Genomic DNA, 17,668 nt, shown 5'->3' with positions numbered 1-17,668 from the left:
ACCAATTAAAATTTGGTGCTTTTTCAAATTCAAAACTTGGCAATACTGCCTTTTGTTCTATGCTTCTTCATTTTCTTGTCGAGTTCGTCTTGCTCTCTCATTCTGGTATATTTTGACGTCACGGCCAGTTTGTTTCAGCTCGATTGGCGCAATCTTGTATTCTATCATTCTTGCTGGGGAAGTAACTATATAAAGCTATTAATTTTAAGGTAGAAAAATATAACTGAATAATAATTATTAAAATCAATATATTTGATCGAAAATATAAAAATTAGGTAATAATAATTTCTTTTGAGCGAAAAAATGAAACTGTAATAACACTGGTTTACAGAAAAAATATTTTATTGATACAAGCTTCATTTAACTGGTGTGGGGTACACTGATATATGTATGTATTGGAAATAGTACCCGAAAAGTAGTAAAAATAATCCAAATCTTTTCCCCCTTTTTCTACTACCCTAAAATGCATGGCCGCAATTGGCATGCAGAAAAAGTCAGGTTATGTAAGTGACATCACCTTATATTTATTTCACCATGATAAAAAACATTACAAGGTGAGATCAATGAGAGGCAGTCTGACGTTTGCCAGCAATATAATTTTAAAATTCGAACTCGAGCTCACACACAATCTCACTTTTAATTTATTTATTTTTTATTTTAAGTTTTATATGATTTTAAAATGTTTGCAAACATCAGAAAAAAATCATGACCGACGATTTGAGAGAATGATCCCACCTTCTAATGTTTTTATCATGACTGCAATAATATTGGCGTTTTACATACTTTTTTTGGAAAATCGCCACTCAACAAAAATAAAATACCCACTTTTCCTTACACTTTTTAAAATTTTTCCCCAAACAATTCCATATAATTCAAAGACCGAAAAAAGTTTGACTGTATAAAACACGGAAGGTCCAATGTTTAGAAAATCTATTACCCATAATAATAAACATAATGCATACATAAACATATAATATGTACACTATTGCGTTGTATGTTTACATATCGAACTCAACTCAACTCAGAACAAAAAAAAAACCTTAATCCTGATAAGCGGCTCATGTCTCTCATCCATGCCAACTCCTTATTACTTGCATTAGTAATCCTTAATTCTTACTTTGGATAGGATTACAGGATTGAGTGTGTTTTTATTTTGAGTTGTGTCGTTATTCCAAGGGAACACATATACACACACAATAAAGGCCGGCAAATATTGAACTATAAGACATAACAGCAAGTGTCAGATCATGCAAGTGCCAGTTCATAGTAGGTTAGTTCCACACGAGACCGCGGAATCCCGCGGGTGCCCAAGAAAGCCCAGAAAGCGTTCCTCACGCTAAAATAATGGGTAATAGAGAGCGAATACCTTCCTTTTTTGGATCGTAAATGTCTTCTTGTTTGTGCCCGAAACAGCCCGGACTTTTTTCGGGCAGAAATGTGCAAAAAGTCAATTTGAAATAACAACTGTTGCTCGGTTACATCCTAAAACAAATTTTGTAAATGGAAAATAGCACTAAAATTTCAAAAATGTATGTATGTTTATGGTATTTCATATACCTATTTCGTTATTAATAAAATTTTTTAGAGTTTAAGTTTAATTTAAAAGACCGCAACAACTATAATTAAATAACAAAAATTTAAGTAATATTTAAAGGAACAAAAAAAGATTAAAAAAAAAATGTTCCCTGGCAGTGTGATTCGAACCCACGGCACAGGGTGAACTCATTAAAGTACTCATATTTCTATGCCGGGTAAATTTTATATGGATAGCACTGTTCTCTCTCATCTTAACAAAAAGCTGTTTCTAAGATGTCTATGATTAACAAAACTTAAAAATCTATTCCAAACTTAAAGCTGTATTTTAACAAGAATGAGTTTTAACTTGCGACTATGACTATGGGCCAGTGTGTTTACATGCAAAATAAGCAAAAGCTTACAACCAAAATTTGGAGGTTGTGTTGAAGTCAGTGCACGGACTTTACCACTTTCTTGGTAGATCTACCAACTTTTTAGCTGTATTTTATTTTCTACCATTTTTACCAACAAAGACTAAAAATATACCAATATTTTCCCGAAATAAAGCATACATATTTTAACATGGAATATACCTAAAATAAATATGAAAAGTTAGCGCTGACCATTACCAATTCAAAAGAGAAATTGTATCTCTATAATCTATTTATGGAAATACTTTTCGTTTGCAATACTTTTTTTTTGTGGGAGACTGCCAAACGAATTTTGTGCAAACTTAAAGCATTTCAAAACTAATTTTATAAAAAAAATTTGAAGTGCGGAGTAATTGTTTGTTTTATTTTAAAATGTGGCGAGAATCAAATCAAATTCGAATCGAATTTAGTACCATATTTCGCTTTAATTTATCCTAAATGAGTAAAAACTATCTAATATTGGCTCTTAAAAAAATCTACCAACTTCTACCAATTTATGTAAGTAAAATCTACCAATATTAATTTTTTCGAAGTCCGTGCACTGGTTGAAGTTGACAGAAGTTATCATTTTTTACTAGACAGCGATCCCGTACTTTTTGTTACTCTCTCGCTCTGATCGAATATTTATTATTTGACAGTTTTATTAGTTTTATTCCCAGGAATACGGGATTGCACCTACTTGCGTTCCTCGCGCTCTGGGCACTTTTGTCACGTGTTCACACATTTTTGACACTTGTGAGAGAGTAACTTATTTTTAAGCTCTAATTACCGAAACAGCTCAGAAAGCGTGTGGAATAAACATAGTATGTCGAAAGTGCTGATGGAACGAATTTTCTTTTGGCTCATTCGATGAAAATAGCGCTATTGGGAATTTTGTCGTTGTTGACAATAGTATATATTTCACCGCTGAGAAGCTTTGTTTAAAAATCGAGCAAACTAAAATGAAGTTATAAATGAAAGCGATTATACTTGGTAAAAATTAGTACAGCGGAGTTCTGGCTCAACGATTCGTCAAAGGATGAGAGCTTAGTAAACTGGCCAGTGGTAGAAAACGTTTAAGAGGGTTTAAGTGTAGTCTTTCGAATATATTTTGACACACAATATATTTCAGAAATTTGTCTACAGATTTATTAAAAACTTCCGACTGGCTAAAGAGGCCTTTGTAAGCTAAATCTATATAAAATATTTTAAAACTATCAACAGCTCTACGATTTTGCTCTGAGATCGTGCAAACTGAGTATTGGGATTTGCTTTCATAAGTAAAACCAGCTTTTCGAGCTTGTGTTTAGTATTCACGACGTTACAACTGCATAATATTAATAATTTTTTTTTTAAATAAGTGTCCAGCCGCCAAAAAGTAAAAAAATTCAAAATCATAAATTCTTCACAATTTTCTAACACTTTGCTACACCAGCAAAAGCAAAATTCTGTTCTACCGAAAATTCTATACTCAACGAAAATTCCGACACTGTAGCATAGCTCATAATACGAATTTCACATTCGATCTTCGATAACCAGTTTTTGATTTCACCATGGGTTTAAGCCCAAATTGTCGCAAATTTTTTTTTTTCATTTAATGAACGGTGCAAATCTGGCACTTGGTTATTTGCGAGCGAAGTTATGTGGCTATTGGTTTTCCAAGGTGATAGGGCACCTTGCAGACAAAAATCTTTTAAAAGTTGTACATGTAGTTTATGTAAATTAGTATCATCGTAGCAGTTTTCATTTTGATAGTAAGGTCACATTACCCATCGCGATGCAACGGTTTATAACTAAAAAGAAAAAAAAAACAAGATTAAAAGTTTAGTTCAAATGTTATAATTGAAAATACTTGAATCTGCCATTTACTTAAATCTCAAAAGACCTATTTTCCAAAGGACCACACTTTCTATTCAAGTAAGTAATCTGAGTACAAAGTCTTTTGATGCTTTAGAGTCGTTTGAATTAAGGTTTAATGTTTCAAGTTGATACCAATTTTATTTTTAATAAACACTCTCTGACAAAACTTTACTTTGTGAATTTAATAAAGATATTCTCAGATCGAAATTCTCTTCCCAAAGCCAAACTAAAATTATTTCTAGAGCAACAAACCAAATTATTCCCCGGAACTCTATTTCTTAAACACTTTTATATTAAAGTTATTGCTTAAGCATCTCAACTCCATAATTTAATCCATATCTAATTCATCGGCTAACTGCTGTGTACGCTCCTTTAAAACCTCTTGCATATCAGGTTCGAGTTTCATTATTTCCACAGCTTCCTTCAGCAACTCCATTGCCTCTGCGAGCTTCTCCTGCACATTCGCTTTCGTCAATAAGCCACTTTTGAATTCACGTTTTGCTTGCACTACCAATGCTTCCTGCAAATCGAGCAGTAAATTACCACGGAATATGCTCCAGCCACCGTCCAGTATATCGGCCACTTCCAGCAGCTCTTGACAAAGTTCCACTTTTCGCTTCACTGCACCGTCAGTCATTTCTAGAAAGGAGTCACCAACTGGTGATACTTTTTTTCAATTTCCTGGATAAATTAACATACCGTGCATTAGGAAACCGGGTGCGTTGCCATACAGCTGCGTCAGCGCATACTTTACTTGCAACACGTGCGTGTTTTTCTCGTGCAACGTGTCGCGATAGCGATGTATGAACTCCTCAAGCGCACGCGGTGAAGTCTTATTCAACGACTCGATTTCCTTCACCATGGCGTTGTTACCCCAATTGACTTGCTTAGCAGGAATTTCATGTGGACAAAGCTGGCACTTCCACAAGGCACCGTTGTCCAGCGGATCTGTCGATATTATCTATAATATATGTATGTACGCTTTTATCGAGTAAACTTAACAACTGATAGCCAATACCACTCACCTTACCTACTTTGCATTTTCTGCATAATATGGCGCCCGCAAATGTGCCCAACTCTTCAGGATCCTTGCAGCGCGTACATATACAATCGAAACATTTTGCCAACTGCAAATGTTGACGACGCATGAGCGTACATTTCAGCGGCTGCGTATACGAAGTTGCAATAATTTCACCCTTCGCTATATTTTGTTTCGCTATAAAGAGTATCTGCATCTGCTCGTCAAAAGTGTGACGCGCATTGGAAATGCAATCGTGTGAGATCATCGCCGCATTTGCGTAGACAGCGCGCAGTTTCTGCCCAGTCGCTGGTTGGCGTATCTCAAAAGCGTTTGTGTCTAAACGCGCTGCCACACGCAATACATCCTCATCGCTCCATTCACTGAAGCCCATTATTGTTTTGATAAAAGTCAACAAATTGGCGCTGAGTATATTGTAGAGTGGCGTATTGACGCGTTCACTGAGATGATCTTCCAGTTGTGCGAAGCGTGCAAATGCTTCCGGGTTTTTATTATGTAGAAGTATACAACGTAGTGGTAGAATGACGCAATATGCCGACTCCTTCTTACCCGTCTGGTGCTTAGAGGAATAGTAATCTATTTTGGAATTGAACTTTCGTGCCGCCATGATTTCGCACTCGTCAACATGCTGCAATGAGCGCTCGCAATGCGGACCACACATGGGCCATGTGCAGCGCGTGCACTTGTAATAATTCTTTTGCGGCGGTTCAGGAGCGGTTAATGTACGATGGCATCCCAGGCAGACAGGTGCGCTAGCTACCTTAGGTCCGTAGATGAAGGGTTTTTCGCGTAGGAAAATTTCCCCTTTTCTAATGTCGCGTGTGGCGCGCAAATGACGTCCTAGTATGTCATTTATAGCGACCTAGAAAATGAAAAGATGACAGAGATATGATGTAATTGATGAACGAGATATGATATAATTGATGAACGTATAACAAATCCACGAAAAATAAAAACCAAGAACGTTAAAAGTACAAGTTTAACCTTTCAACCGGAACCAATGTATAGGGACTAGGGATGCCAATCCCGGGATACCGGAATCCCGGGGTTTTTGACATCCTGGAAATCCCGGGATTTGCTTGCATAAATCCCGGGATCTCGAAAATTTTGAAATATCGAATTGATAGTAAGAATTTGTTTATGAATTTTGAAGTATGATTTTTGTAAAATGCCGTTTTGACTGCAATTAACAAAAAGCTTGAAACTGTACTTTTAAATTGCAGTCATAGCGTCGCTAATGTAAACGAAACAGAGAGTTTTAAGGAAAGTTAGATAATTTTTTAGATCAATCTACTCAAAAGATCCTCAAATCGAAAAACTTATAATTTGACCGACGTGCTGGAAAAAGAAGTTCAGATATTTTGTAATGGAGGAGATAGGGGTCATTATCTTCAAATGGATTATGTCTACCTTTTGAGAGTTCAGCCTAAAAGCGTTGATGGCGAAATATGTTTTTCATCAGTAGGTTTTGTGTGTAAAAACTGCAGGTCAAGCTTAGAAGACTCCGCTTTGAATGCTTTGCTGCTCTTACGAAAACATTTTAAGTGCAATAATAACAACACCGGCAAAAAAGGGGTTTGTGTTTTTAACCAGACCCAACTACCAACATGTATTTCGACCCGCTGAATCCGATTCTGAGATCCGTTTGACTCGTACACCCTCAAAATTTCTAGTAAATTGCGAAAAATATGGCAAAAAATTCTCCATTCACCATTTCTTTATAGAGTAGGATAAACATGTTTAGAGAAATCGTTTTTGTATATTTTTGTTTTATGTTTTTTTTTTATTAATCGTCACTTTCAAAAGTACCTGGTATTTACATTATTATTTGTGATGTATACGTTCCTCAATCACATGGTTTTTTAAATACAATTAAAAAAATGTTTTACTTTAAAATTTGTCTGATTTAATAAATATCGCTAGCGTAGAGTGCAAAGTTGCTATGTCCCAATTTAAAAATTGTGCAGGAGAGGAAAAAACTTCGTATAGCCATTTTCTTCAAGTATTTCGCAAAACTTGGTATACAACATTTTGCCTGTTTAAAGCAAAGCAAAACTCCATACGAATCGGAGGGATGCGATATTTATTAAAAGATTTCGAACTTTTTTGGAATTATCGAATTTTCGGAGCTTTTTTTGACCTTAGCAAATTATCCTTTCATTGAATATAAACGAGAACACATAAAACAAGGACCTTTACCCTTTTCGAAACGATGCAATTTTAATTTATCTAGCCTCCTATATCAAAATATGATTTTTCATTAAAAGTGAAGTTAGCAACTTTTCACTCTAAGTTAGCGATATACGAGTTTAACAATCAGTTTATCGTAAATTTTAAATAGTTTTATTTAATGGCATGTTTAAATGCTTTCAGATATTGAATTTTTACTCATATTCATAAAATTTATGACTCAATTTGAATCCTGTGATAAATCTCGGGATCCCGGGATTACCTAAAAAATATCCCGAAATCCCGGGATCCCAATTTTCCTGATATTTTGGCATCCCTAATAGGGACGCAGCTCTGGTTCCTCCACTTGACCAGTACGAAGTGAGAACAGCAATAAGCGGCCGACGGTATAGCGACTGAGCTGTTCAAAGCCGGCGGTCTGATGAATACTTGACCGAAGATTGGAATCTCAGTGTACTTTTCCCAATCCACAATAAAAGGGATCCCGCCGTTTGCGCCAATTATCACGGAATAAGCCTTCTCAATATTGCATCAAGGTCCTGTCGACTATACTGTGTAAAAGACACGAGCCAACTGATAGGATCTTATTAGTGTGGCTTCAGACCTGGTAAGTCCACCATTGACCAAATATTCACAGGCCTGAGAAGACAATCGATATGCAAATCGATACACATTATCTTTTTGTCGACTCCAAAGCTGAGTTTGATAGCCTGATGAGAAGCTGTCTGCACGACGCCATGTCTAAATTGGTGATCCCGGCAAAACCAAAACTGCTGCGTAGGGTGACGTTGAGCAAAACTTTCAGCTCCATCCAAATTGGAAAGAACCTCCGCGCCGTTTGGGGCCAAACGAGGTTTTAGACAAGGCGATTCACTCTCATCCGATTTTTTCAATCTGATGGTGGAAAGCATTATTAGGGGTGCCAATCTGAATCGCAGCGACACCATATATAGCAAAATAACAATGCTGCTGGCGTATGCAGACGATATTGACATCGGTCACCTAAAACCCAGGGATGTCAGCGCAGTATTTTGCAGCTTCGAAAAAGAAGCTACCGAGGTTGATCTAGCGGTGAACGAGGACAAGGTAAAGTACCTCCTTGAAACACATAAAAAGTCTCCGCGTATTGGGACATACGTCAATGTTGGTAATTTTAAAGTAGGTAGGGACTTAGTTTACTTAGGATCTGGCATAAACACCGCCAATAGTGCCAGTGTGAAGATAAAGCGAATAATAGTTGCTGCTATTTCCCAAATGAACATTCTAGAACTCCTATAGCCAATCGTTGCCTCAAATTAGGTATCTTGCCTTTTGATTTGAGCCTTTTGATTTGAGTATGGAAATGCCCCCTATTCGGAAATGCAGCAAACCAAAGCATCAGTGTCTTTTACTTCTACACAAGGCCTAAAAAGAATGGAGTTTATTTTTTATTTACTCTTTTGGAAACTACCTTGACTCGATAACTTTTGAATACGTCGTCTTTATACTAAAAATTCGTACAAAACAGAGAGAATTTAATTAGTTTACCACTCTTTGTTAGACGCAGGTCCCATACAGAAAGACCGAAGACACCAAAAAGCGTAAGAATTAAGAAACAATTCGAGGTAACACTGCCTAAAGGCTGTGGCAATTAGCCGACTGGAGAGTCCCTCAGGGTCGGCACACCTCAATTCTAAAAAATATTGACCCTAACATCTAAACATTGGAAAGAGGTAGATAGATAGAAAGACACCTATTCGAAAGACGTATGATCGTGACCTAGTATTGTGCCCTCCACTCATCACAATATATCAGTTAATCCCAAGGATTCCAGGAAGTCCAGGACATCCTTTGGAGTGTATGTGCTCTCTCTCTGGCACATTGAGCCTATGCTGTTCATTCGTCGCCTCGCTATGGCATCATACTCCAGAAGCATGTGAGATGGTGTCCTCTGAGCTGAATCGCAGAAATGACTGAAATCGATCGACCAGATTCCAGGCTTGTGTAGATTGCCTCTTAATCTATAGTGTCCAGTAAGGATGCCTGTAATTATTGCAAAGAGGTATAAATTTCCATTCCAGATATAGAGTTTTGGTGAAGGGGGACTCTTGAAGAAAATTGTTCATTCCACTTCTACAGGGACGGTGGAGTCTTCTCAGCACCGAAAAATACCAGACAATGAGAAGGCTGATGAACTTGCAAGAGAGGGCATATCCGTTCCACTTTCGCAGTCCTGAAAGGATTTAGGCATGTCGATCGCTACCTGCAAGGGATCTATCTCTTAAATCAGCAAGTGGTAGATGGGCAAGCCTCACCTTGCAACAAGACCAAACTCATTTGGCCGGAATGGAACTTGAACAGTCGGAAGTTGTCCTAATGCTGGGTAGAAGGAACTTAGCCACGGTCATATTGTCATTGGAAACCACGCAGATACGTTGGAGGTATCCTATAACGAGTTCTACAGAAATGAAGTAGGGCCAGAAACTTTGCGGAAACTGTTATGTGAACGCCCCGCACTGTGTAATAGAAGATGAAAGCCCATGGGTACAGAATGTTTTGAGGGTTTAACCGTCATAGGGTAGGAATACGGCAATCATTGGGTACCGCTGAATCCACACGATGGTTTGAACATGAGGGTTTCACAGATAAGCATGATATCACAACGAGCTCATACTTATGGGCTTATGCAGTCACTTCAGCCTAACCTATACAAGCTAGATTGAAACGATGATCCAGAGATAGATAAACAAAGGTGTTAAAGGGTTGAATAAGTGATAAACTGGACGTGACTAATTTGAACCTGCGCACGGTGCGAGAAACCAGCTAGGATAGTAGATAATAATAGAACTTTGGCAGGCAATGTCATTGGCTTCTATGGCAGTCAAACTTTTATATTCAAAATAGTGATACCGAGACGCTGCTATCCAGAGTCTGATATTACATCCATATTATAGTCTACATAAACTACCAAATTGTGGTATGCTGGGATAAACTCTATTAGGACTGTGAGTTTGATTACAGAAGCGAAGAAAATTACATCTGAAATGTGGTAAAAAAATGTTTGAGCCCTTCTCGATTTTTAGTCAAACAAAAGGGTAATTAGTTTTTTACAGTAATGTGTATGTAAAATGTGTCTCTTTTAGAATCTTTCGCAACTACCTGTTACCTGTCTTAGCTCACTGTCATGTAAACAAACAATATTTACTCAAACGTTTCAATACCATTTCGTCCCATTACTAAATACATATATGTATGTAAACAACATTGAAAATTTGCAGCTTGTTTACTTTCTAGCTACATATGTACTATCACCCCTATTGGGAGTGTCGACTGGCAGTAAATAAACGACTATTAAGCGATTATCGATTATCGATGCTATTGTGGGTGTCGCTTAATCGCTCAATTAGCGACTGTGAATACTTTTTAATCACTCATCCTTCTATTGCTGTTTTTTAGTCGTTGGAGTTTTCGTTTATAAAATTTACATAAGAAAGTGTTACTATATGGATAAAAAGTAAGTCAATTAAACTGGAAGTTGTAAAAAATTGTGAAATATACATATGTATGTATGTGTCTGAATTACAGATCAAAAATTGTAAGCAACAAAAGGCAACTTGCGCGGTTGGTCGAGCTGATGCAAGAGAATGAGGACATAGGCAAAGGAATTTTCGGAAAGAATAGGGGCCGAAGCTCCGCTTCTATTGTGTAAGATATGCAATATATCTTGTGCATATAACTCCGGCTACGTCATCCACAGTGTTTTTGCGCAGAACCAACATCAAAGTTTACAAGCAACTGCATAATTTATTAATTAACTAGTGCTTGGAAATTTGAAATCTCTATATTAAATTAAAGTTTAATTCTTTCACTACACTTGTATGTTAAAGTTTTTAATCTCGGGTCACGCGTTTGGACACAAATACCCAACATCATTGTACAAATAGCTAAACCGTACCGTATTTCTTAAACTTCCATAAAGTTTATTAATGAGGAAAACAGCTTTTCCTGCAAATCCTGTAAAACCTACAAACCGTGAAGCATCCGGAACGCAACTTCTATTCATAAAATTCACATATATACATACACTTCATCTTCCAACTCCAAGGGATCCGACGAATCTCGCAATTCCCTCCTTGCTTTAGCCAACTCTACTAATCTATTAGCTTCCACATCATCTTCCTCATCACTAAACCATATTTCAACCGTATCCATTTTTTAAATTTTATAATAAAAGCAATTATTTTAAAAATGATGTAAATGAAAGACTAAAGAAACAAATGTAAACAACAAACAGCTGTTTACAATTCAGTCAACCATTCACAATAGTATACATTTTTATCGATCAAGTTACACAATAGCAAAATAAAAGATGATCGACTCGATCGACAAATTTCTATTCTACTGCCAGTCGACACTCGCAATAGGGGCCTATGTATAGTATGTACGTTCTTGGTTGTACATTATTTCCTATTTATTTTTTTTTGTGTGATTTCCCAAATGTCTTGTTGCAGTAGTATGAATGAGGGAACGACAGAGCGATGAACTGATCGGACCACCTGCAGGTTAATCACCTTCTTTGTAGCGACAGAATTTTGATTATTTGCCAAGAAAATCTAAATCAAAGCAATTTGGCTTACCGAAAAGGGTGGCTCCACCTAAGAAAATAGCAGAGAGAAGAGGATATAAATTAATGTCTAATTTTAATTGCATACGAGTTCGTTTGTGTGCTCGATTGAACGATAATTTGCAGTAATTTGAAGAATGAACAAATTATTATTTTTTCATTTGGAAATATTACATGATGGGAGGAAAGATTTAAATTTAAGAGAAAAATCAAAAAACTATCAATGTGTAAATTTTCTAGTAAATGGTTGTCCATATGGTGTTTTTTTATTCACATGTATGTTGTTTTGACAGTGATAGCTCTTTCCCCCTGAAATCTTGACAGAGAGACAATAGGTTTGTTCGTCAGGCAAAATATTTGTACGAATTTGTGCGAATTACCATGATTTTTGCCCAAATCGCGTTCGTGCAGACCAAAAAATTATCCAACACTCAAAAATTATGAGAACAAAGTGACAGTTCTCTTGGAGAAGTTGCAAATTCTTGCTGGAAAAAAATTTGCCACAAACAACATGTGATTGTGGCGCATGGTTGCATTTTTGTCTACGATAACTTGAATAAATAAGATCATTAAATTTAAAAATTTATAAACAAGCGATTTTTTTATGAAAAAAATAAAGAAAATACTTGTTGATATAATTAATTAGGTAATTCCAATGATTTGAACTTAATTCGGCTGAAAAAAATTGTATTCGCAATCGGAGTGCAATTGCAACCAAAGTCGATTTAAGAAACCCGACAGCTAGTACGATAATGAAATTGAAATGTATGTTAAAGAAAGTCAGAACAACAAGAAATATACATGTATGTCCTGTTTTTGTCCATCTGAAAGAATTTTAAAAATTCTATAAACATTTGAATTTGAAATGCAACCGTGGACACCAGCATTTGCAAGTTTCTCAAATGAGAGAGATTTGAACGAATTTTTTCTTACTCTCTGATATTTTGAGTTTTATATAATTCTTGCTGGATTTTCGACGAACAAACCTAATATCGTATCCCCGCGGGAAATGAATCGCTTTATCCTGAAACAACGTTGAGAAATAATGTAAACCTTTGCAGCTCGAAATGGACAACGAATTTGTTTGAAAAATCATCTTAACCATCATCGGGAATCTAGCACGTGATCGTTGAGAAGCCAATGCATCCTCAGAGAGTGACAGTTTGGTGAGAGTTTTGGAGCCGTGGCATCATTGGCCCATTTTGCTGTGAAAATGATGCTTGAAATGCTACCTCGGAGCTGCGATTTGACACTATTCGACTTTCATTGTAGGGTGCCGTGAAGGACCGATGCTATGCGAACAATCTATTAACGATTCAGATACTTAAGGCGAATACCAAGCAAGCCGATAGAGATAGAGCCAGAAACCGTCACCAAGATCTTGGAAAACTGGGTTACCATGAATGAAATTGGATGCCATAAAAAATGGGAATGTTCGCTCTTTCAAATAATCCGACTTAGATCTTAGCTAAAAATAACATCAAAAGCAGTTAAGTAAACATTAGAAATCAGTTATAAAAATTTTTTTAGAATACTAAAAATTATGAAAAAAACAAACAAAAACAATAGTTTGGGAATAAGAATAATTGACCTCCAGAAGCTTAAACTTTAACTTTGGTTAAACTTTTTTTTCTGTCAAATAGTTTTTTTTTTCATTCTAATTGATATAATTCTACTACGCTGTCGATCGTAAGCCCATTATAAACAAGTAAAAGCAGCGCTGTCTTCGGCTATGCCGAAGGCTTCATACCTTTCATGAACATCTGAAAACTTTACTTTAACAGATTACTCTATTTGAAAAAATTTATATATTCACAGCACACATAGATAGAGGAGTTACATACATAAAAAATCTTATCTAAACAATTAGAGGTATGGAAGATATACCTTATATAGCACCAATCTAAGTGATTTTCACTGCTGTGTGATCAGTATGTAATTTCACTGTAAACTATCTGTTGATAGTGAGTGAAAATAGTGCGAAATATCCTGTTTCTAGCTGCATATATGGAGAAGTTATAACAAAGAATCTCATATCTGAACAATCAGTTGTATGGGAGCTATATGTAAAAGTGACCCGATCTTTGTTATTTTCACTGTAAGAATTCTGTTGATAATAGTTGGAAGTATTGGCAAATTTCACGTTCCTAGCTGCATAAACCGAGGAGTTATAATTAACATTCTCATAACTGAACAATCAGGAGATATATGTTATAGTGATCCGATCTTTATTGTTTTCACTGCAAATATTCTGTTAATATTGAGTGAAAATGGTGAGAATTTTCATGTGTAGCTGCATAAATTGAGAAGTTATGGCAAAAAATATCGTATCTGAACAATCAGTTGTATGGAGGCTAAAGGTTATAGCGACCCGATCGTCGCCATTTTCATTGAAAGTATTCTTTTGATACTGAGTGACAACAGTGCAAAATTTCATGTTACTAGCTCCTTAAAGGGAGGAGTTATAACGAAAAATCTTATATCTGAACAATTGGTAGTATGGGAGCTATAGGTTATAGTGACCCGATCTTTGTAATTTTCACTCCAAGTTTTCTGATAATAATGGGTGGAAGTATTGCAAAATTTCATGTTCTTAGCTGCATAATGGATATAACGAAAAATCTCATATCTGAACAATCAGTTGTATGGGAGCTATATGTTATAGTGGTCCGATTCTTCCGGTTCCGACAAATGATTAATACAATAAAAAAATACAGCCACCCACCAAATTTCATCCGGATATCTTGAAAACTGAGAGACTATATTGCATACAAACAGACGGACAGACAGACGGACAGACGGGCATGGCTAAATCGACTCAGCCCGTCTTCTGATCTTTTAGGTATACATTTTAATGGGTCTATCTTTTCTTATTCTGGTACTTACAAACATCGGACCAAAATTATGATACCATTTCATGTTCATGAAATGTATAAAAATGTGTTTCTGAAGATGGATCGGTAGTTAATGGGTTACTGTGACACCTTGAATCGATTCCGCGTGATTTTGACTAAACAATACTATGTATTTTTAACCGACTTCAAAAAAGGAGGAGGTTATCAATTCGCGGACTATATTTTTTATTTAATTTTTTTATGTACTTATGTTCCAGGATAACTTTACAACACATGAGCCGTTTTCGATATTTTTTATTTATTTTTATCGGAAAAGTGGTACATTACTAATTTGGTTTAGTTCCGACTACTGAATCATGCAGCAAATAACGCCCCTACATTTTTGTATGCGCAATGGAGTCGGTTGCGTTTTTGCTTAAAAATTACTTATGGAGCACTCGTTTCTATCTCTACGCGAGTATATATGTAGTATATTGGAACTCAGATATTATTTTACCTGTTATGTTCACTTTTTTATTTTCAGTAATAACCCACCAAACAATTTTTGTTGCCGGCAATAAGAAAACGTTTCGCCCTCGGTAACAAATTTATTGCCGGTAATATTGCCATCGTGTCGATTTCCTATTACCAGTCGCTCTAAAACGTCCGCCGAAGGCAACTCGCCTGGGTGAGTCGTTTTCTTATTACCTGAATGAGTCATTTTCTTATCGCTTCAGGCGATATTTGCAATAATTGTATTCTTTTTAATACTTCAATCATTTTTTGTATACAAAATTGGAGCTTATATAGAAACAGAAATAATTCTTTCTTTCTCTATGGGGCTTCCTTTTTTTTCAATTCTGTCACTGGTAAAAATTAGACGATTTTGGATAATACTATCAACGCGAAATTTATAAGCTTAGGAATTTTTGATAACTTATTTATTCCAAAGTTGACATGAAAGAAATGTTGTTGCCGATTTGTCACCACAGCAATAAACCGGTGAGTCGCCAATTTGTTGCCATTGACGATTGTTGCCTATTTCTCATGTTTTGCATGGTGGGAAGTTGTCGGCCGCTGTGGTGTAGTGGTAAGCAGTGCGCGCTTCCACTCCGCAACGCCTAGGTTCAAGCCCTGGTCAAAGCAACATCGCAAAAAATAAAAAAAAAACAGTTTTTTCTTAACAGCGGCCGTCCCTCGGCAGGCAATGGCAAACCTCCGAGTGTATTTCTGCCATGAAAAACAGCTTCTCATAAAAATACAATCGCCGTTCGGAGTCGGCGTAAAACTGTAGAACCCTCCGCTTTGTGTGACAACATCAAGGCGCACGCCACAAATCGGAGGAGAAGCTCGGCCAAATACTAACATATGTGTAAGCGCCAAATTATTATATTATTATTATTAATAATAAGTTTATTACCAAAATACCAAAAAGGCCAAATACTAACATATGTGTAAGCGCCAAATTATTATATTATTATTATTAATAATAAGTTTATTACTTTTAAAAATCGCTTGCAATTCACCTCATAACACTTGCACTCCGCCTTGTGACCCTTCTTCCAGTGTATGATCTGATGCTCTTTGCCACAATAGACCACATTTCGACAGCCGCCGCACTTCTGTGCCGCCGTCACTCCACAAACTGCGCATTTGCCAGGATTTGTCATTCTTTTTTTTTTGCCTCGCGCTTCTACTGAACTTTTGAAAATTTATGTGTTTTTTTTAAATTATTTTCCAAACAGACGGCACGCGAATTTTGAAACAGATGTCAGCATATACAATAAATATACTATATGTGTATATCTATAATAAATTAATATAAAAGCGCACACTATAGTTTGCTAAGATTTTTGAAATTTTCAGTTTGCGTAATCGCCAGTCGCGCCACAACTGGTCGATGAAATTAATTTGTGAATGCTAGGCAGCGAAGAGCAGCTAAATTCAATAAATTTCTACAAAATCCACTGTACAAGCGCATTTACATACATAATGTACAAATGCAGCTGCCGAAATATTCTCTAGTTGAACTTTTTAATGACAGCTGCAATGCAACGCTCTACTGAGCGCACTTAAGGTGCGCGCCCTGAGTATTGTCATTTGAAAAGGCGGCGCGAGTAGCGAAGGTGAGGGGTGTACAACACACTAAGCAGGCAGTACGGAGGGGCAAGCCTTTTTTGAAAGCGTCAGATTTATACAATCTGTACAATAGACCGTACTGAAAAAAAACAAGTTTGCCTTACATCCCTGAGTCGAAAGTATTTTCGCGGGGCTCTTTCGAAACATTTTTTTTTAATTTTCTTTATATCTTCGACATTTAGAGCCCGATCTTAAATTTTATATATCAATGTTTGTTTTCTGTACTAAAGTTCATTGACCGCAGGTATCCCGTTCCAGGACTTACCCACCAGATCTCAGTTCTTACTACTCTAACGTACCACCCATATTTCGGTCAAGTAAAGCTCCCCAAAAATCATACAACTCTTGCAAAGGAACTATTTCTTTTTTTCTTGGTTGTACGGTCTAATGTACAAGTCTTCTCGGACGGCTCTATCATTTATATTCTTTGTTTTCTTTTATTTCAACTTTTATTAATAGCATCTCGTGTTCTTTCATTAGCTTTCTGGTTCGCTTGTTCGCTATGCTTTGAACCATAAAAAAAATAAACGTTTATTTTCTTTGGCTAATTGGTAGAGAAGGCGTGGCAATTCGGGGAAAAAAAAATTTTTTAAGATTTCGAAGAGGAATATTTTGGTTTATATTTATTGTGAAATATTTGCAATCTTTCGTTATGTGAACATATCGTTTTGAAAGATGAGCAAGTCGAATCGATCAAATCACTTTGAAAGAAAAGCGTGATATCTACATGAAAAATATTAATTAGAGAGTTTTCTTCGTAACCAAGCCGTAAAGGCCGGATGAGGCAACTTTTCTCAGACCTGCTAGAGCAGAACTGATTACTATTACTATTACTATTTGAAGAAGCAGGCCCATAAAAGGTTGAGTTAAATGCCTTTTTCTGATTGTTATAGATAACGTTAAATCGATGTTTTGGAAACATTCGATTACAGTTTTTTTCCATTTCAACAAGCTAAATGTTACTCATCTGAAAACTGTCCATTTCTTGCCTTTTGCCCATAATTTGACTGTTAACTGTCTTTGTCGTAGGTTGTGCCACAGGTCAATCAACTATCTCATTGGCCTAAGCGGTATGGTT

At 36.3% G+C, this 17,668-nt stretch overlaps 1 protein-coding gene across 1 annotated transcript; it reads right to left on the bottom strand.

The window, feature by feature from the left end:
- Positions 1–4,063: 4,063 nt before the first annotated feature.
- On the bottom strand, positions 4,064–16,410 carry SmydA-2 (SET and MYND domain containing, arthropod-specific, member 2). The gene is made up of 4 exons (XM_017631690.1): positions 15,978–16,410; positions 4,811–5,686; positions 4,485–4,746; positions 4,064–4,424 (listed from the first exon to the last, which is right to left on the bottom strand). The coding sequence occupies exons 1-4, from the start codon at positions 16,119–16,121 to the stop codon at positions 4,114–4,116; spliced, it is 1,593 nt and encodes a 530-aa protein (XP_017487179.1). The 5' UTR covers positions 16,122–16,410; the 3' UTR covers positions 4,064–4,113.
- Between the last annotated feature and the right edge of the window lie 1,258 nt (positions 16,411–17,668).

This window comes from Rhagoletis zephyria, unplaced genomic scaffold (assembly GCF_001687245.7).
Source record: "Rhagoletis zephyria isolate East Lansing unplaced genomic scaffold, Rhagoletis_zephyria_1.1 Rzeph_scaffold_09105, whole genome shotgun sequence".
In the NCBI taxonomy this organism is placed as follows: domain Eukaryota; kingdom Metazoa; phylum Arthropoda; class Insecta; order Diptera; family Tephritidae; genus Rhagoletis; species Rhagoletis zephyria.
Note: the sequence above shows the minus strand (reverse complement) of the source record. Positions and strands in the feature narration are given on the sequence as shown.